The 22,382-nt window shown below is 46.2% G+C and overlaps 1 protein-coding gene across 2 annotated transcripts in view; it reads right to left on the reverse strand.

Annotated features, from left to right (window-relative positions):
- The window catches only part of HTT (huntingtin), a 119,016-nt gene that overhangs the window by 95,672 nt on the left and 962 nt on the right, over positions 1-22,382 (reverse strand). Inside the window, exons 2-3 of one of the 2 annotated variants that reach the window (XM_081071428.1) lie at positions 10,277-10,360; positions 251-371 (exon numbers count right to left, since the gene is read on the reverse strand). In XM_081071428.1, the coding sequence (XP_080927554.1) occupies positions 251-371; positions 10,277-10,360 (205 nt within the window). Of the gene's footprint in view, positions 1-250; positions 372-10,276; positions 10,361-22,382 lie in introns of those variants that run through there. The other variant, XM_081071429.1, reaches the window with a different exon arrangement.

Consider the following 22,382-nt stretch of genomic DNA (forward strand, 5'->3'; position numbering starts at 1 on the left):
ACACTTCCCGCTCTCTCAGGACCTTGTCCAAACAGAAGGTGGTACCTGGACGGACATTTTCCCCAAGAGCACCCACGGGCAACCATCAGCACCACCCTGACCCACGCATGCGCAGGTGCAGCAGGCAGGCTGGCAGACGGCTGAGCACCTCCAGAGCACACAGCACAGACGACACCCGTATGGACACCCAAAGGGACCTTGCTGGCCTACCCTGGTTACAGCTCGGGGAACCTGTCCACGGGGCTCTTACTTTGATGACTTTGTTGAGGCATTCGTCAGCCACCATCCTGACATCTGACTCTGCGTCATCACTGCACAGCAGGAAAAGCTCCACGGCAATGCCCAGAAGTTTCTGAAATTCTGGAGAATTTCTAAGTGAAGAAAGAAGAGACTGTCACAGCCAAGAAGAACCTGGGAAGACGTGACGATGGTGTGTGGCGGGGTATCTGGCCTCCTAGACAGGGTCTGGGACAGAAAAGGACATTACACAGAAGTTAAGGGTAACAGCACATCGACAGTCATTCAGTCCTTGGGAAAAATGTACCACGGTGGCGTATGCAAATAACCGGGTGACTGGATAAGGGCATGCGGAAACTCGCTATGCTATCTTCGTAATTTTTCTGTAAATTTAAACCTGTTCTATAATTTCAAAGTTTTTTTTTAAAAAGAGATTGTACTTGTAAACAAATCTCCTTTTTTAAGTGTTAATTTAAAAGTCTTAAAAAGACACTGCTTTTTGTGTAATTTCACTCAATTAAAAAAAAGAGACGCTGCTTCAGATACTCCGATCCCAGAGGGCCATCTGCTCTCGACCACACGTTACTCTCACAACATTCTCCGAAGCTTGAAAATCAGCACACCAGTCTCACTCTTCTCTCCTTCTGAATCTTGCTTTCAGTGTAACAAAGTACGACCATATTTCACTTAGACACAACATGGCCCTGGTCAGGCTGTGTGTCTGTCGCTCCCTCACTCTCACAAAAAGCGTAGTCTATGCAACATTTGTGAACGACTTGAAAATGTTAAATGAGATATCCCGTGAGGCTGTCGCGATCCAACCAGCCAAACAGCCTAGACAGAGCTAGGCTGGGCCACGCCCATGACACTGACCTCAGACCCTGGGAAGAACAGCAGGCCCGTAACACAGCCCCTGAATACGTGGCTGAGCGGGACCGTCAGGGTCAGACTGCTGTTTCACGATCTCTGTCTAGCTACTCTGAAATGGAGCCCCCCCACACACCCTTTCTCGCTACGTCAGAATTCTACCAAGAGTCGGAAGAGCCATGAGCCTAAGAGAAAGCAAAAGACATAGCAGCGATCAATAAAAGAAGCAAGAAACAAAACGGGCCACTCAGCAGTATTGCAGACCTCCAATCTGTGGGAGGCAGCTGTGCAGAAAAGGACTAAGGACGTAAGGTCCCTGAGACGCTGGCACTGTGCCCAAGCAACTCAAAGCAGGGCTGTGCCCAGAAATAGAATGGGCCACCTGTGGGAAGTGATGTCACACTTCCCAGAAGACACGCCAAAGAGAAACAGGTAAAATCACTTTTATAACATATGTCATTTAACCCAATGCCGAGATAGTCTTTCAACATGTAATCAATATGAATAAATTATTGAGATATATAACAATCTTTTTCATAGCACATCTCAACTCAGACACAAAACTGTCAGCAGAAATGCTTTGTCTTTACACTTCATAAAATTCAGCTGAAAAAGTAGGTTCACTTGCAACTAGTAGGTAAGTCCTGACGACCCAACGCACAGCGGTGACTCCAGTCAACGTCACCGTATTATTACAAAGTTCCAAATTGCTAAGAGTCTAGATCTTAACCGTTCTCAACACAATAAAGGAATTATGATTCTGACTTGACAAAGCCGTTAGCTAACACTACTGCGGTGATCATACTGCGGTACATAAATGTATCAGACCAAACACTGACCACCTCAAACATACACTGTTCTCAATTATATCTGATTTTAAAACAGGTTTACATACCACTTCCAACCATACTTAAAAGTTCTCCAGTAACTAAATCAGATATTGATCTTTACATATTAATGAAGCAGGTGCAGGAATATTCAGGTTGTCTATTTCTTCTTGAGAGCTTTAGAAATTCTTCCAAGACACTTATCCAACTCATCGAAGGTGTCAAACGTACTGGCTGGCAGAGTTGCTCATACCATCCTTTTAATATCTCTACAACCTATCCTAGTATCATCTCCCTCATTCAGATATTGATAATTTGTGGCTTCACTTTGTTCAGCCTTATTAATTTTACTGATACTTTCCTAGAACCCCCTTTCAGTTTTATTGATTTGCTATGTACTCCTGTTTTCTATTTTACCAACTTCCGTTCTTATCTTTATTATATCCATTCTTCTGGTAAATGTAGGTTTCATTTGCTCTACTTTTTCAAGTTTTCTAAGGTGAAAGCTGAGGTCGCTGACTGGAGACCCCCCCTTCTTTGCTCAAACGGCATTTACTGCTATCAACTTCCCTTTAATGTGCCACAGCAGCATGTCACACATTTTGAAATCTTTTTTTTTTTTTTCCAAACAATTCAAAATACTTCCCCGTTTCCCTTGACTTTTTCTTTGACCCATGGGCCACGTGGAAATGTGTTGCTTTCCCATATTCGGGGTTTTTCCAGACTATCTTTCTGTAACAGATTCCAGCTTAACTGCACAGAGGTCAGAGAGCATACTTGGAATGATCTGAGGCCTTTTACATGTAGAGGCCTATCTGGTGGCCCAGCATCTGGCCTACCTTGGCAAATGCTCTGTGAGCACAAGAATGTGTCTTCTGTTGTTCTGCATTGGGTATCTACACATGTCAATCAGGACACGGGGGTAGACAATGTTTTTCGAGTCTTCTAGATCCAGATTTTATGTCTACGTGTTCTGAGAATTGTGGAGAGAGGCTGCTGAAATCTGATTGTGGCTTTGTCTCTTCCTCCCTGCAGTTCTATCGGTTTAGAAGCTCTAACCTTAGGTACATTTAAGGCTACTACTACACCCACTTGATACAACTGATGTCTCTGTCACTATGAATGACCATCCTGTCCCTGGAACAGCCTGTGATATGAATACAGCCAACCAATCTTGCTTTCAATCCATCAGTGTTACTAGCACGGCAAACCACTTTCCATTCTTTGACTTTTAACCTATTTGTCTTTACACTCAAAATGATTTTCTTGTAAGTTTTCATCTAGGTCTTGCTTTGGCCCCAGCCTGAAGAGCTCTCACACTCACTGTGACTACTGCTGAAACCAGGCTGAAATCTCCCAGTGTACTGTTTCTTTCCTATTTGTCCCATCGCTCTGTATTTACCTTCTCCCCTATTTCTGCCTTCTGTGGGGTTGAGTATTTTTATGCTTCTATTTCACCTTCCTTTTTGGTTTATTAGCTATAACGTTTTAGTTTGCTTTTAATTGCTGCCTTCCTGTTTATAGCATATGTCTTGAATTTCTCACAATCCATAGTGATATTACACCACTTCACATCCAGCGCGCGAAACCAACAAAAGGTATTGTAGTAGCTCCCTGCGGTAGTTGTAACTAGGTACTAGACACAGGGGGCTTCAGAACGCAGGAATTCTCCTCTCACATTTCAGGAGACCGAAGTCCACGATGAGTATCAGCAAGCTGAACTCCAGGTACCGGCAGCGCCGTGCTCCCTCCCGAGCCTCCGGGGGGAGAACGGCTTGGTGCCCCTCCCAGCTCTGGTGGCTCCAGCGCTCCTGGGCTCTGGCCATGTCACTCCAATCTTCAAGATAACAGCATCTTCAAACCTGCCTTTGTTCCATCCTCACATCCCCCCGTATGTGTGTGTGTGTGTGTGTGTGTGTGTGTGTGTGTGTGAAACCCCCTTCCCCCGTCTTTATAAGGATACACGGGACTGTTTAAGGTCCACTTGAATGACCCAGGATCATCTCTCCATCTCAAGATCCTTCATCGCATCTGTGACGTTCGCACAGAATTCCAGGGATAAGGACCTGGTGTCTTTGCGGGGAGGAGGCAGTACTCTGCCCCCCACGAGTATATTTCTATTTCTGCTCTTCCTTATGCTACTGCTGTCACACATTTTATGTCTACATGCTATAACTCCCCCAAACACATTCTGGTTATCTGTGCTGTAAACAGTCCAGGAATTTTGAAAGATTACAAATAAGGAGTCTTGTGTTTGCCCAAGTGGTTACCATCTCCAGTGCTCGTCAATCCTTTGCATAGATCCAAGTCCGTTTTCCTTCTCCCTGAAACACTCTGTCTTAGTTCTTAGAGAGGTTGCCTGCTGGACATCAATCATTTCAGCTTTTACATGTCTGAGGTAGCCTTTATCTCACCTTTGCTTTTCAGAGAGAGATTTCTATTGTACAGATGATGTTTCACTGAATTCTGTATACGTGGTTTCCAGGGAGAAATCCACGGTCACTCTTTCCTTTGTTCAAGTCAGGTCTTTTTTATGACTTGTCTCTATTTAACACATTCAGTCTTCTCCTTCGCTTCTTGGACACATGAACCATAGTGATGGTAACCATTTTAATGTTTCCGTGTATAAATTCTACCATCTGTGCAATTTCTGGGTCAGCTCCAAAGACCTGTTTCACTGCGACTCATCCATTCCCGGTCACTTTTATCTGGTGCCCGGCCTGACGACTCTGAGCTTAGCTGCTGTGCACTTGGGAATTCCCGTATCCCTGCACTTGGCTCTGGGAGGCATCACGTGACTGTGAAAGAGGCTGACCACCTTGGGGTTTGCTGTTCAGCTTCACTAGGCAGGAGCTAAGCAGCATCTCAGTCTAGGGAACGTCAGCCGTGGGGTTCAGCCGGCCCTTCAGAGCGCCCCCCCCCACCGTCCCGTGCAGCCTGAGGCCCTGACTCTGTGGGTGAACAGGAACAGCTCTTGCCGCACCTGTGGGTTCCTTATGACCCTTGCAGGTGCTTTTATCCCATGCTGTGAGCATCCGCGCTCAGTGAAGACTGAGGGCCCCGCTGCAGGTCTCCTGAGATGGTCTGAGCAGCTCTCTCCTCTCCGGCACTCTCCCCAATGGTTTCTAGCCCCCTTAGTCCTCTCAGGGCCACCAGCTGTCTCCTCAACTCAGCAGCCACTGAGGTGTGCCTGGGGGTTCCCTCTTGTCATGACCAGGAAACTTGCGCCAGGCAGTAATCTGGGGCCATCACAGGACTCCCGGCATTAGTTTTCCTTTGGTCCAGGACCCTCTTACTCTCTGCCTGATGCCCAGGGCCTTGAAAACCATTATTACATATATTTAAACGTGTCAATTGTTTTAGGCGGAAGGTAAATCCTGACCTTGTTACTTAGCCAGAAACAAAACTCTTTCATGATTTTTTAACTTAATTTTTAATATTGTTAATATCTTTTCTGGTCACAAATATACGCATCCATAAATCATCTTTTATAAAGTTAACTAACATTCCCTTTTATAAATGTATCTTGATTTTTCAATTCCCCTACTGTAAGTCATTAAGATCATTTTTAATTTTCTAATGGGATGAATAGCATTCCACCGATATCCTTACACACTTTCCTAAGGATAAATGCTCGAAATGAAACTGCTAATTCAAACACAGAGCTTAAAGCTTTGTATTTTGCCAAACTGCCTTTTAAGAAGGTTGTATCACCGCTGTCAAAATCCTGAGTAGTTTTTAATGCTTGCTAATTTTACAGGTAAAAAATGTCCTGATAGTATGTGCCGTGCATGACGACATTTCGGTCAACGACAGACCTCACACATGACAGGTCCCCTAACACCACACTGGAGCTGAAAACTTCCCGGTGACATCATAGGGCAAAGGCTGCAGAAATGACCACGGCTGTGGCCGAGATGGCGAACGACTGAGGCATGGGTGTGCATGAGGATGGCCCTGGGGAGCTCCTCGAGGGGGTTCCTGAGGAAGTGACTATGGGGGGCTGTCGGAATGAGAACAGGAGCACACAGCTGAGGAGAGGAAACTGCAGAAGAACAAGAACCCCCAAGAAAGTTCAGTGAAGGGGTCAGTGGAGCCGTTTGCAGACCTCAACTGCTCCTTAAAAAGTCTGAAAACCTGGACCCAACACCAAAGGTTCTCGTGAACAGAGGGATGCTGATGGTGCGTTATCTGCTCACAAGCAAATCTACAATGAAAAGAAACAAAGCAAGTGGGCCGCCTAGGACATACTTTGGCAAAGAGTGACGCCCCCTCAAGAAGAGCCGGGCAGGTCCTGCAGGTGTTCCAGAAGGCAGTGCTGTCACAGGATGTGACAGCTCCATGCGTGTTGCTGCCCGAGACCTTCCGGTGGGACAGATGTGGAGATAGAGACAGTGAGACTGACAAGCCACGCCCTGTGGAGGCCAAGGCGAAGGTGTGTGTGTGTGTGTATCTCAGTTTTTAACAAAAAAGTGAAAAAAAAATTTTAAATGTAAAATTAGAGAAAAGCTTATAGAATAAGGATATAAAGAAATAAAATATTTTTGCACAGCTGTATAATGTATTTGTGTTTTAAGCTAAGTATTATCACAAAAGAGTTAAAAAGGCAGAAAAATTTTAAAGTTGATAAAGTGAAAAAGCTACGGTAAGCTAAGGTTTATTTGTTATGGAAGAAATACAGTATTTTGAATGAATCTAGTGGAGCCTTAGTGTGCAGTGTGTAGTCTGCAGTCGTGCACGGCCGAGGCCGTCACGTCCACTCCCCGCTCACCCACTCACTCGCCCAGAGCCACTGCCACTCCCACAGGCTCCGCTCACGGTGGGTGCCCTCTGCAGGTGCCCTTTGACCTTGGAGGCCGTACTTTGACTGCAGCTTTTCTATGTTTAGCTACACAAACACTTACAAGTGCCCACAGTATTCAGCCCAGGAGCAGGCGGTTCCGGCGGGTAGGCAGGAGCCGCAGGCGGTCCCGCACGGCCTAGGTGAGCGGTAGGCTGTACCACCTGAGTGTGTGCGTCACTCCGTGAGGTTCACACAACAAAATCACCTAAGCATGCGCAAGTGTTTCTCAGAACGTATCCCTGTCGTTAAACGAGTGGCTGTATTTTTGTGTTAGTCTCATTCTATGTGTTAGAATAGATAGTGATCATTCTATTGGTCACTAGTAAATTTGAACATTTTTCCACAGGAAGCACAAAATAAATGTTAGTTATTATGTTTACTGGTCCAGTCATATTTCTTCTTTTCTGAACTACCTAGTCATGGTCTTCGCCTATTTCCCATTTTCTTCCCACAACATTTCTACAAATTACACCGAAACCGTCCAGCCCATTTCACACACTATGGAATGAGTTAACTACAAGGACATATAAGATGTGAAATCACTTTGAAAGTATAAAATAGTCTTTTTCTTAATGATTTATAATTGCTCTTTACAGAGGCTATTAAACCTTTGGTATATAAGCTGTCCATTCCTCCCCAAGTTGAGTTTACTTTGAGTTTAAGGTGGATTTTGACATACTGAACTGTATTCCAGTCAAAGCAATTTTTTCCTTTGTTTGCTAGCCTCTCTCAGCCTAAGATTATAGGTTCTTTGTGTAGTAATTTTTCGTTTTTCTACATTTAAGTAATTAATCTGACTTTGATGTTTGGTTGCAATATGAAGTAGAAACATAATGTCCCCCCAACTAGTCAGTTGGCTCAATAACCCATCACTTCCCTACTAATACAAAATGTTATCTTTACCATAAATTCACACACACATACACACATACACTTTCCGAATTTCCTATTCTACACCTTCTTTAATGTCTAATTGCTATTTCAACCTCACATACAGACCTCATCCTATGACTGATGGGTTTTAGATTTTCTTGGAAACATTTAAATATTTATTCTTACTGATGGACAAGTTCAAAAATACCCCTACTAGAATTTTGATCATTTTTACATTTATGAAATAATTTAGAGGAAATTTAACTTGTGATAAGAAAAAGTCTTCCCACCTAGGACGGAAAGTCGTCACGTAGACCCTTCAGGAAAGTTAACAGCAGTCTTTAAGTACTTTTCGCCTATTTTCTGTCAATTCCTTGAAATTGTATATGTTGATACTACCATGCATGGGATGTTGAACCATCACACTGTCTGACTTACGTTAACATCGGAGAAATCCCTGGACTTCTGTGTATTTATTTTTACTGAACCACCTTATCGAAGTACGCGTGCTTAGATGCAGGTTCCGAGGTATGCCCGCAAGGATACTTGTTAAAAGCAAATCCCCAGACTTCACCCAGACAGACAGTCTAAGTGTGTTGGGGAAAGAGGGCAGTGAGGGATCCCCGTTACGGTATTTTTGACACGTATCCCAGGTGATTCTGATGCTCGTCCATATTTAGGAAGCAGCAGGTTCGACCACCAACCTCAGAGCTGAAGTAGATGCCTAGTCAAATACACATGAAGTTTTAGATGACTTCCCACGTGAAAACTCCAGAAGCTGCCACTGAAATAACCCCACTGGAGTAAGGTTAGTAAATTACAGAAGCTAGAAGAACACACCAAAGCTATAGTTACACTCCAGGAGAGATCACAGGAAATATCAGTCAGCAAGATTTCATAAGACACTGCATGTATATAAAACATTCACTTCAGCTCTATACTCTCAAATTCCTGCACAGTATGGAGAGTATCTGAAAATAAGTTGTTCTTTGATCTGATGAGACTAAAAACCTCCTCCCTGGGTCCATAAGCCATAAACTGTCCTATTAACATGCTCCTCTGTGAAACAAGAAATTAACGACCACCAGCATTACTCCATACAAACCGAATATACACTACGTAAAAATTATTGACAGCTGTTATTTTGATTTAGATGGCAAACCGAACCACAAATCAATCCTAAGATATCTCAATATACTCTACTAATATGTGAAGCTAAGCCAACATTCCATCACTTCCATCAAGAATTATCAAGAAACAAAAGAAACATAAAGCACAAAGCACTCAGATTGGAAGAGATCCTGTTTTCTGGGCCCAGAGGCTTGCAAAGTAAAATGGGTGGCAGAGATCACGTGCAAAAAGCTAAGCAACACCAGGGGGCAGCAGGTTTCAGTCATTCCACACACAAGTACCGTTCAGTTATGGGAGGGAGGCATCCCGACAGGAAGCTAATGAACACATCTGCATGGTTTGATCCCTGGTTTCACGGGTCACCTGATCCCAAAAGAACCCGACAGTGAGGGTTTCCATTTCGTAAATGAGGCAACAGAGGCTCCAAGGAGCTCAACTGACCTGAGATCAGCCAGCTAATAGGAGCAGAGACGAAATTCAAACCTTTCTCCTGTTCCCCCACTTGTATCCTAGCATCGTTTTCTACAATAGCATGCTAAGAATTTTCATATTTTTATTTTCAGCACATATTCTCATTGGTTACTACATTTTCTTCCCACAAGATTTCTACAAATTAGACCGAAACCGTCCAGCCCATTTCACACACTATGGAATGAGTTAACCACAAGGACATATCAGATGTGAAATCACTTTGAAAGTATAAAATACAAATGCCAGATGCCAGTAAAATAAGCGAGTCACCAAGTTTCTGTTAGAACTAAACTCAAGATTATCAGTCTCAGAGCTTTTCCTAACAGATTACAAACAGCCCTTTCCAGCTTCCAGCAGGAGAATAACAGGAATTATTTATTCCAAGGGGAAGAAAGGCAACGGGGTATTTCACACATGCCCATATGGGTAAGAGAATTGATAAGTCAGGTATATGTCTCCCACTCAGCCTTAGAAACAGGCCTAAAATATTTCCCACCCTCAGCTCCCAGGGACAATGGGCAGAAGACAGGCAGTCAGAAGCACAGAGAACGAGGAGAATCAGCAAAGAAGCTACAAAAGAAGGAGCCACTTCACCCCAGAAGTAAGAGCCGGCAAGGAAGGCCAACCTCGGTCAGCGCGCACTGCTGGGCATCCAGGGACTCCTCCCGGGGTGGGCAAAGGGCAGACGTGCCCGAGAGAAGCGAGGAAAACATACGCTGACTGGACAGGCTCGTGTGTTCCCATTACTCAAGCAATGTAAAACTAGCAAACAAAAGGTGATTTTACAATGATTACAGTTACCAAGAGTGCTCATTAAATATAAACATACTGTTCAAATAGCATAATAGCTACAAGCGTTTTTTGTACAGAAAGAAAACATTGCTCGTTACAGAGTCTGGACAGCCAGAAATAAGGGGAAGGGTCCATTAAAGGTTTTAGGACAACTGGGGGGACAAAGACTATTCCAGCTTAAGAACTGAAATATGTCAAGTTTTTATTTTCATTAGAAAGTTCAAAGTGTAATTACCTGAGCGACTGAGCCACTATGTTTTCACATATTGTCAGACAATGATTCACACGGTCTTTCTTGGTGGCTGAGAGTTCTTTCTTTCTAAAAGAAAAAAAAGAGGAAAGGAAGTGAACAGGTGTTGAATTTCCCCCTCCATGTATATCTACACATCGTAATACCTTCAAGCACTTCATGACCACTGGGAATAAACCAGACAGCCTGCGGGGGCAGCGTGGGGTCAGGACCGGGGTGCAGATGAGCTCAATCCCGGACTTCCTCAACTGCACGGCTCCACACAGTCAGGTGACTCTGCGGACGCACCGAGTTTCCCATTTCAGAGGAGAAACTGCAGTGTGAACAGAGAATGAGCCAAGCCCACAGCGACGAAGGGGCCCGCGATTCAAGGAAGCACAGTAACACCGCGCCTGCTCTGTACTCCTAGCCGCCTGCCCTTCTCCAATCACACTGCTCACCACATGGCCCTCGTGCTCTCTACTGGGTATAAAACATGGACAGTGGCCATCGCTTCTCTATCCCCAAACAGCTTTGATAGAAATAAGCCTCCTGCACAGAGCCTTTCTTGAAGGCTTCCTATCCAGACTTCTCAGCCAAACAAAAGGACAAAACAGCCAGGGCGACATCAGATTAAGGCGCTTGCTTGCCACCCAAACCTATGGCTTCAGATGTCTTGAGGTGCAGGGAAGATCCAAAGAGGAAGCCAAAACATACAGCAGGCTTAAGAACTACATCCACAAAAGAATCTGAGTGCAGGGCCGGCCCGGTGGCTCAGGCGGTTAGAGCTCCACGCTCCTAACTTCGAAAGGCTTCCAGTTCGATTCCCACATGGGCCAGTGGGCTCTCAACCACAAGGTTGCCGGTTCAATTCATCAAGTCCCGCACGGGATGGTGGCTGCGCCCCCTGCAACTAGCAACGACAACTGGACCTGGAGCTGAGCTGCGCCCTCCACAGCTAAACTGAAAGGACAACAACTTGACTTGGAAAAAGTCCTGGAAGTACACACTGTTCCCCAATAAAACCCTGTTCCCCTTCCCCAATTAAAAAAAAAAAAAAGAAAGAATCTGAGTGCAGTTACCAGTACCTGGTACTGACTAGAACTAAACTAGAAGACGACTAGGTTTTCGAGGGAATTCTACCACCAAAGGGGGGAAAATCCAACCTACACTCCCCCCCTACATTCCCCCCCTCCGCCCCCGCCTATTGAATCCCTAATGCAACGCTCAGCCTCCAAAAAGTGTGCCTGAAGGAAGAATGTGCCGTCCAGTGGGGCAAACCCTCCAAGAGGCACTGCAGATGTGGCCAGGGCAGGACATGGGCAAGAGAGAACCTCCGAAGAGGAAGTCGGGGGCCCGAAAGAACAGCCACAGGCACAGAGCCTGAATGGGAAGGCTCGCCTGGCGAGTGGAGCGGGCTCCCCCATGATCGCCCAGGCAGAGCCCAGGCAGAGCCCGCCATCGTGTGGACAGTGAACAAACGGTGCTCCCACCGGGGTCCTTTCCTGAACGGTCAGTTACCCCGCAGGGTGCTCGTCATCCCCCACCACGCCGTTCGTCCCCTCTTGGACACATGCCTCCGCTCAGAAGTTCCACTGCCCAGCTCCCCCAGAGCTAGGGCTCCACACATGCCTGAGTTTCCCCAGAGGAAACAGGAACAGATGGGCGTGTGGCGCATCTGCCAGGCTGGCGTGCCCTGGTACCTCCCCCACGAGTTCCCTTCAATTGGAACAAACACGCCTAACAGCCACTTGCTGGTTATACAGAGAAAGACGACAGCATGATGGAAGCCTGCGTCCCTACGTGCCACAGAAGCAGGCCCCAAAAGCACTGTGATGGAAACAACCCCATGTCCTCACTTCACCTGGAGGATGGAGAAACCAGCCGCTATAGCCAGCCCACAGCAACCTGCTCGGCAGTAGGAAGGGACAAGGCGCTAAGACAAACAGGGGTGAACTTCAATGTGTCAGGTGCAAGACTATGCACTGGATGAGGCCATTTATATGACATTCTGGAAGAGACAAAGGTACAGGAACAAAAAATCATCAGGAATCTCCAGGGGCCGGGGAGGGGCTGACAGCACAGCGGCATGGGGGTGACAGAACTGTTCCAAACCTCGACTGTGGTCATCGTACACGGCTTTCTGTCCTTGTCCAGATTCACAGACGTGCACGCGTAGGAAGGGTACATTTCACTAGACGTAAATCACACCTCGTTTTAAGAACAACGAGAACTGAAGTGTTCTCTCCATTACACCATCATACCAAAGTCTGTTACAGCAGGCTAGAGTTTACGGGGTCTAAGACAGTCCAGACAACTAATGGACACTGGCGAATTTAAGCATTTCAGGAAGAAACTAACTCGCCCACCCACCGTTACTCTTTGATTTCTAAAGTGAAACGTGCCCAGGCCTTAAATGAACTGAATTCACATGGCCAGGCCCCTGGCTGCATCTTACATTATGTCTAAAACAAGTCTTTAGGGCAGTGGGAATGAGACAAAGGTCGACAAATACCACCTAAGTGGACCTCAGAATGTACCAGTGGCCAGAACAGAAATATTCATGACCTGAGGTTTTGGCAAAGTCGGAACTAAGCAGAACCTTCTTCCCGTGGTGTCCCCGCCCCCCAAGCCGAAAGGCAGTGAGCGTGAGCCCTACTATCCCCCGCAGCTGGCACTGAAGGGGCACAACTAAAGCTGGGGTGGTAACCAGATGTCTTGGGTGTGCCGGCCCTGGTCAGGTGGCATGGGTGCCAGAGCGCAGCCTGGAGAACACTTTGAGGCCTCACTGTATGTGACGAGTCAGCCGAGCAGAATGAGGCAGTCTGCCCCAGGGTGGGGAAGGATGTGTCCCAAACAAGATGACTCCCAGCGTGCCCTCAGGCTGCACCATTATGAGCCTTTATGAAGAAGAAAATGCTGCTTGGACTTAAGAGACAGCACTGACAGAAGGGGCACGTCAATATCCCAACTACCTGTGCGTTAAAAACGACAGTGTAGAGCCACCAGGGTACCAAAGAGAGTAAAAGTCAGCCCTCCACACTAACTACCCACATGCCTGACGGAGAACTGACAGGGCGCAAGGGGCATTTCTCTGTCCTCTTCGAAGTGACAGATATAAAGATGAGCTGTAAAAAGAGCTGTCTCTCTCCTCATGTGTGTGATACACCAAAAGAATACGGTCACCAGTAAATGCCACCGCACCAGGTCATCAGTAAACACCACACCAGCTCGCAAGGTCGGTGCCTGTCATCAAGACCTACCTGTGCCGTCCCCGCGTGCCAGAACTTGAGAAAGGCTGTCACAGTGACCACCAAAGACAGAATACCGCAGACTGCACACCATTTAGCCAGGCCTCAGGCTCCTTCCACGCTCCCTCCTAGATCACTATTCCGGAACCTTCAGAGAATGCTGGCTGCCCAAGTAACTCCCTTGTTTTGGTCATGCAGCTTCAAGCTCAGATCTTGTACATTCCATGGTCCCTGCTTGAAATACCTCCTTCCTAACTTATTTCGTCCAAGCAAACTTGGAAGTTTAAGAAAACGTCAGGGCTGGCCTGGTGGCTCAGGCAGTTGGAGCTCCGTGCTCCTAACTCCGAAGGCTGCCGGTTCGATTCCCACATGGGCCAGTGGCCTCTCAACCACAAGGTTGCCAGTTCAATTCCTCAACTCCCACAAGGGATGGTGGGCAGCGCCCCCTGCAACTAAAATTGAACACGGCACCTTGAGCTGAGCTGCCCCTGAGCTCCCAGATGGCTCAGTTGGTTGGAGCACGTCCTCTCAACCACAAGGTTGCCGGTTCGACTCCCGCAGGGGATGGTGGGCTGTGCCCCCTGCAACTAGAAAAAATGGCAACTGGACCTGGAGCTGAGCTGCGCCCTCCACAACTAAGACTGAAAGGACAACAAATTGACTTGGAAAAAGTCCTGGAAGTACACACTGTTCCTCAATAAAGTCCTGTTCCCCTTCCCCCCCCCAAAAAAAACTAAAAAAAACGTCAACTAGTTCATTCCCCCATGAATTTAATTGGATTGGTGAACTGATACCATGTTTCCCCAAAAATAAGACCGGGTTTTATATTAATTTTTGCGCCAAAAGACGCATTAGGGCTTATGTTCAGGGATGTCATCCTGAACAATCACACCAGGGCTTATTTTCCGGCGAGGTCTTATTTTCGGGGAAACACGGTATGTCAAGCTGATTCATTCTATGTGAAAATAAGTATGGAAATTACAGTGAAAAAAGAGAACCACCTTCCTGCTCTGGGTAGTAACTGCCTGGATGAACAGGATCCCAACAGTCCTGACTCTTCAACCGTTTTCGGGAAAAGCAGGCATTTTAACTTCCCCTTCAAAATAAAAACAAACCTCAGTCAGGCCCCCCCCCCATTGTGCAATGAAGCAACGTGCACAGAGACACACTGGGAAGAGCGGCACAGAAAAATCAAGGGCCCTGAAGCAAACTAGTCATGTTCAAACAACTATGAAATTCTAAAAATGGGAATTCAAGCCCTCTCATCTATTATAAATTGTTATTTTTAGAATGATGTTAAGATTATGCCATGAAAAACGTGACTGCAGGCTGAGTGAGCAGGACAGCGGCCTGGACCACCCTAGGAAGGGCAAACGGCAATCACTCATCCTGCGCCTGTCTTGCTATTCGTACTCACAGCACTTCCACGTGCACCTTTGAGGCAGGGGGTGGGGGTGCCAACACAGACAAAGGGGGGGAGAGTGAGCCCCGGGGCTACAAGGCCCGCGCAGCACCCCGTCTTCTGTTGGCTCATCACTGCTCTCCACTTTCCATCAAATGCTATAATCATGGGACAGTGTGCCTAGAGAAATCACTCTCTCTCGCAGAAAGATTTTTTTAAGGAATGGGACACCAAACGTCATGTTGGAATTAAGTCTCATACCTAATTTTAAAAATAAAAGTGCTGTTTGATTAGGGGAAACAGGGCCTAAGATTTCTCCACTCTACAGTCTGTATAAAGGAAAAGAGCCATTAAAACAAAGCCTTTCTCACTAGTGATCTGAGTACAGTAACGATTACTAACAGAAAAAAGTACCACCCAAACACCAATCTGTGATGCTCAGTGAAACAGTCTGCCATAAAAGGTCCCATGCTGTACCATTCCGTTCATAACAAATGTCCAGAACACGCAAATCCACAGGGACAGAAATAGATGAGTGTTTGCCAGGTGCTGTGAGAGAAGAAACTGGGAGTAACTGCTAAGGGGGAGGGGCTTTTTTGGGGTGATGAAATGTTCTGGAAACCATAAAGTGGTGATGGTTGCAGAACCCTGTGAATGTGCCACAAACCACTTTCACATGGTAAACTTTATAATATATGAATCCTAATCTCAATTTTTCAAAAATCTGTAAATCTGGTCAGCTCTTCCTCCAGAGATCCAGCCAGGATCTGACCACGTCTCCCCGCCATCTCTGGCAGCTTTCCTTTGTGCTCCCTGTTCAGCAGCGCGGTCTTTATTTGAAGCGCAGTTTTTACTGAGGTACATGTAGAAGGGTCCACTTTACCCAGTTTCCCACAATGCAACATTTTGCAAAACTATAGTATTGACAGTGATATGATCTGCTGATCTCAGATTTCCAGTTTTACTTTTACTCATCTGCGTGTGCATTTAGTTCTACACACTTGTACCCGATGTGCAAATCTGTATGCCCACCATGGTCAAGATAGAGAACGCTCCCAGCACCACAGGGGACTGGGTGCCCTTTTAGAACCACACCTACTGCCATCCCTAACCTGGGCAGCCACTCACCTACAGTCTCCTTGCAGCAAACTGGCATTACAAAAACAGTGTCAATAGGATCACACAGTGTGGCACCTTTAGGGACCAGCTGTTTGCTTGAGTGCAATCTCCTCAAGATTCATCTAAGCAGTATCAGAAGTTCACTCTTTCTTGCTGAGTAATTAGTTCAACCATTCATTCAGCCGTCGACGGACATCTATGTTGGTTCTACTTTCTGCCTTTTATGAATAAAGCTGCGGACACTTATGTCCGGGTGTTTGTGTGAACATAAGTCTTCATTTCTCTGGGACAGAAACCCATGAATGCCACTGCCAGGTCATATAGGAACAGTATGTTCAGTGCTACACGATGCTGCCAGGCTGTCTCCCAGAGTCGCCGGGCCATCTTACAGTCACACTGGCAATGAATAAGTGACCCGTTTCATTTGGTGTCGCCAAAGTGATCCTTTAGAAATATAAAGCATAGCACCCAGGTCAGAGTAAAGCCTGAAGTAGTTACGCCGGTGCATGCGGCCCACATGGCCGACCTTCATCTCTAACGGCCCAGTCCTCTACCCTCATCTCCTATGTCTGCCCTTCATTTCACTTCAGCCACCGGCCCCCTCGCTAATCCATGAATGTGCAATGCACGTCTACTTCTGTCCCCTCCACCTGGACCTCTCTTTTTCCAGATGCCCACGTGGCCTGCTCCCTCCGTTCTAACCGGGGTCACCGTGTCAGCGCACTACACACTCTAAAGAAAACTGCAAGGCCTCTCCCCGTATTCTATCTTGTTTTTCCCCATAGTATTTATTACCATTGGTCCCGTGCACTGCTGTAACCCAGGGCCCAGGACAGGGCCTGGTAACAACAGGTACTTGGGGATGCGTCCGGGTCCCCTAGTCCAACCCCCCTGAAGTCCCCATTCCAGGGCCAGGGAGCTCTTATGCCCACCACAGCTCACCCTCAGTGTTACAACCTACTCTGCAGCTACACAAATGCTCGATGGCCCCAGGACAGAAGTTATGTTGCCTCCGCTACATCGGGACATATGAGGTCAGACCCTTAAGTTCGCAAACTCATCCTAGAAAAGTGCTACACACCCCATTGCTGAATATCAGTACGGTCACCTTTGGAGGACTCCCGTTGGGAAGCTATGCACTGACACCAGCACCCAGTCCACCCTTCAAAGCAATTTCGGAACGCTTTTTCTGGAATGGCCATCAGAGCTGTCCTCGTACTACCCTTGATGTCCTGAATGTCATCAAAATGTCTTCCTTTCAATATTTCCTTCATTTTCGGGTAAAGAAAGAAGTCATTGGGGGCCAGATCAAGTGAGTAGGGAGGGTGTTCCAATACAGTTACTTGTTTACTGGCTAAACACTCCCTCGCAGACAGTGCCGTGTGAGCTGGTGCATTGTCGTGATGCAAGAGCCAGGAATTGTTGGCGAAAAGTTCAGGTTGTCTGACTTTTTCATGCAGCCTTTTCAGTTCTTCCCAATAGTAAACGTGATTAACTGTTTGTCCAGTTGGTACTAATTCATAATAATCCCTCTGATATCAAAAAAGGTTAGCAACATCGGTGCAACAAGTTCGCGAACTTAATTGTCAGACCCCCTCCCAAACGCTGGCAGCATTATTAACAAAGAGGCGGCCAGGTCGCGTCCAGTAGAGCTCCTCAAGCGTTAACATGCACACAGATTGCTCGCAGAGCCTGTTAAGTGCAGACTGAGGAGGTCTGAGGCCGAGCAGTGGCTCTGCCCTTCTCAGAAGCTCCCAGTCGCAGGAAGTGCCGGCCCTGAGGGCAGCAGGATCGGCTGCATTCTTGTCTCCCACGACTAGATTCCATTTAACACAATGTTCAACAGTCAGTGTCTTACGCTGTTATTTTTCCAGGCCACCTGAACACCAGGACAATGTGTGACCTTGGCCTTGACATCTCCAAAAGTCCTCTTTTAAAAATAAATGCTACACTATTGTATAGCAATTAGCAACAATCAACAAGCACACCTGCTCTTATTGCACTTCCTGGATGTTGTGTTTTTTACAAACTGAAGGCAAGACCTGCCACCACAAAAAGACGACGCCTCGCTATATGGCGTGGTCTGGAACAGAACGAGCAGCGTCTCCAGGTCCGCCTGCATGTACCGTACGGCACAATGTCGAAGTGGGCAGACAGAGTCTGAGCTCAGTCATGCAGACAAAACGAGGACTATTTCATGCTTGTATATGCATTACAAAAATCAGGGAAGACAGAAGATTTAATAATGTTATTTTCAGGGAACGAGACTAGGACTGGGAGAAGGGCTGTTTTTCATCTTCTGTGTCGTTTGAAGATGTTTTTATGATGGACCTGTGTAATTTTTACAACTTTTTAAACTATTAATGAAAAGCAACTGAAAAAGAACTGCTTCCCACACGTGGGCCCTATCGTACTTAATCCAGGGCCGAGCAACCGACAGCCTGCCTGTTTTGGGCCAGTCTATGAGCTAAGAAATGTTTTTACATTTTTAAATGGCTGACACACCACTCTCCCCAAAACTAAAAACAAAAAACAAAGAATAATTATTTCATGACATGTGAAAATTATATGACATTCCAATTTCAATGTCATTAATAAAACTGCATTGGAACAGAGCCACACTCATTCAGTTACATCCTGCCTCCGGCTGCTTTTATTCTACAACGGCAGAGCTGAGTCACTACAACAGACATGCTCACAAAACCTGAAATATTTACTATCTGACAGTTTACAGAAAAAGTAGGCCATGTTCATGGATCGGAAGCCTTCATATTGTTAAGACACCAATACTCCCCAAATTGATCTACAGATTCAATGCAATCCCTACCAGAATCCTAGCTGGCTTCTTTGTAAAAACTGACAATTTCATCTTACAATTCACATGGAAATGCAAGGGGCCTCGAATAGCCAAAACTATCTTGAAAAAGAACAAAGGTGGAGGACTCCCATTTCACGATTTCAAATTGTGACACAAAGCTACAGTAATTAAGACTGTACCACTAGTAGAGGACAGATGTATAGACCAACGGAACAGAATTGAGAGTCCAGAAATAAATCCATATATGTATGGGCTATTAGTTCGCAATAAGGGTGTCAGGACAACTCCATGGGGGAAGAATAGTTTTTGCAATAAATTGTGCTGGGACAAGTGGATTTCCACATGAAAAGAATGAAGCTGGACCCTTACCTTACACCTTATATAAAAATTAACCCAAGATGGATCAGACCTAAATATAAGAGATAAAACTCTAAAATTCTTATAAGATACAGGAATAATAAATCTCTGTGACCTTGAACCAGGCAACAATTTCTTAGATATAACACCTGAAGCATAGCAACCAAAGACAAAACAGAAAACTGGACTTCATCAAAAATAACTTCATATTGTTAAACTTTTTATTAATTTTTTAATATAACTTTTTTTGCTTCAAAGGACACTATTAAGAAAGTAAAGAGAAAACCCACAGAAAGGAAGAACGTTTTTACAAATCACAAATCTGATAGGGGTCTAGTATCAAGAATACATAAAGAACTGTTACAATTTAACAAAAAGACAAATAACCCAACTAAACAATGGGTAAGAATGAGGAGGAGGACTTCAAACTAAGTGTAAGAACTGGGTCCCTAGTCTTACTGCTGAACTTCCTCAAACAGACAAGTTCTTGTCTTGTAACAAACTCCCACGGTACCTGTCTGAGCTACAAGCAGGGCTTGCGATTCGCAGCTGAATACAGCCCTACCTGATACCACCAGCTGGAAGGAAACGCTGTGGGGCTTAGCAGGCAGAGATGGACAGGTCCTACTGGTTCTACCTTCCAAATTCAGTCACTTCTCAGTCACCTGGCCACTGCCAACATCCTGACAGCACCCACTATCACCTCTGAGCCTACACTGGGATACCTTCCTAACTGGTTTCCTGCTGTTGCCCACGCTCCCCTTCCCTCTGTGCGCAGCCATCCTGCTACTCCCATGACCTGACCAAACTCCCCAATGCCTTCGTATGTCAGTTAGAACAAAGGCCGATCGATGTCTTTATCCTACAAGGATCCAGTGTGGTCCTGCCTCTCCCTCTGCCCTCACCTCCTACTCCGTCTCACTAATTCAACCAGCCATACTGACCTCCTTGCTATGCCTCAGACAGGGGGGCTATGCACCTGCCCCCCGCCTGGAATGCCCCTCCTCCACACCCTCATGGGTATATCCTTGGCTCACTTCAGGTGCTTACCCCAAAGCCACCATCTCAGCGGATCTTCCTGGACGCCCTATCTAGAATGGCAACACCTTATTAACCCAGGCATTTCCTAGTCCCCTTCCCTGCTTTGCTGCTCCTCCTTCATTTATCACTATCTAGCACACTGTATGTTTTACTGATCTAACCTGTTTATTGTCTACGTCCCTCACTAAAATGAAGCTTTATCTATTCCCTGCCATAGCCCTGCACCTATCAGAACAGTGCCTGGCACACATTAGATGTCAGTAAATACTTACTGATGAGTGAACAATTAAAGTCAAGGGAAAACTGGCGGGAATCTGAATGAGAAAGTGCCGAAGGCAAATGTCAACTGCTTCATAACTGCAGTCGAGGACTCTCCCATGCTTTGGCACTCACTGCACGTCAGGCCCACCCAGGACCCCTGCATCCTATATGCTGAGTCAGAGAACAGGCACTCAGATACTACAGCTGAAGCCCACCCATGGCTGTGACACTGAAGTTCCACACGACAGACAGCAAGAGCCATAAAAATAGAACAGGTACTTTCTCAATTGCTTTTGGCCAATCTTACTGTGGGGAATGGATTTTTCACCTGAAGCATCTGAATGCCAAGATTCAAATTGTAAGCAGTGAGTTTTTTACTCAAAATTTATGAATACTTGCTTTCTCAATAGCAAAGTACATAAAATATATTTATGCATTTTATTTAAAATAACTATAATCAAGGGCCGGCCCGGTGGCTCAGGCAGTTAGAGCTCCATGCTCCTAACTCCGAAGGCTGGCGGTTCGATTCCCACATGGGCCAGTGGGCTCTCAACCACAAGGCTGCCGGTTCGATTCCTCGAGTCCTGCAAGGGATGGTGGGCTGTGCCCCCTGCAACTAGAAATGGCAACTGGACCTGGAGCTGAGCTGCGCCCTCCACAACTAAGACTGAAAGGACAACTTGACTTGGAAAAAAGTCCTGGAAGTGCACACTGTTCCCCAATAAAGTCCTGTTCAAAAAAAAAAAAAAAAAATCTATAATCAAGCCTAAAGCAACTTCAGAGCATGCTAAGAACCTTTCAAAGCTACCCTTCTGAAACACTTTTGCTTTTAAGTAATTTAAAATCTAGCTTCATATATGCATAGATTACATCTGGAAGGATTCACAAGAAGGAAGTAGAACAGTGCCTGCCTCTGAGGACAGAGTTAGGCCCTCAGGAGAAAGGAGCGGGAGAGAGAATTTTAATTTTTACCTTTTGGAATGTGTTACATTAATGTATTAGTTATGCAAAAATAATAGACAAAATTACTTAAGTAAGTCAATCATACTTTCCTGAAAGTAATGAAACAAAATCTACTTTTGTCAAGCCAGCTTTACAAGGAAACCTCTTTATACGCATATTTTGAAGATAAGCAAATTCAGGTTCTGAGAAATCAGCGTAGGAAACAGAAGGCAGCTTTCTAGGCTGATGGAGTGGAGGCGTCACCAGGTGGCAGCAAACCTTGCAGAGCCCCCCCCAGTGTGTCCCGTGTTTACACACGTGGAAACGTCGGTGACATCTACTTCCTGGAGAGGCATTACATACAATAAATCTCGAATGGGTGATGGTTACAAATTACTTGCTCTAGAGATAAACTCAAATTGTTTAAAAAAAATTTTTTTCCTTCTAAATATGCAAACAGGTTTTTCACATCTTAGAAGGAAACATAATTTATTCGTTGTAGATTTTATTCTAACAGACAAGCCAACATTACTCCCCAAGTCCTCATTTTCCAGTTAAACTCTTAGGACACCGCAAGAATTCTACCGGAAACATGGAGAACAAGAACACATCACTAGAGCGAACCCGCCTTAGAAGAGCAAGCTCCCCCCGGAGGCGCTGCTCCCCGGGAAGCGCCCCCGGGAAGCAGCATCTCGCGCGTCCGGAGCCCAGAGGTCTAGCGCCCGACGCGGGACAGGCGCTAACTCCGCTCCAGCTCGGCCCGGGAAGCCTCCGGGGACGGCCCTCGCTCCCGTGAGAGCGTGCCACGAGTGGGCTCCCTTTTCCTGGTTCAGAACCCGTCCCGGGCACAGGCCACAGAGGGCCCTTCCGTGCACGCGGCGTCAGGAGGCGGCAAGGAGGGCCCAGGGCGCCCGCAAGCGC

Source organism: Rhinolophus hipposideros (assembly GCF_964194185.1).
Source record: "Rhinolophus hipposideros genome assembly, chromosome: 1".
NCBI classification, from domain to species: domain Eukaryota; kingdom Metazoa; phylum Chordata; class Mammalia; order Chiroptera; family Rhinolophidae; genus Rhinolophus; species Rhinolophus hipposideros.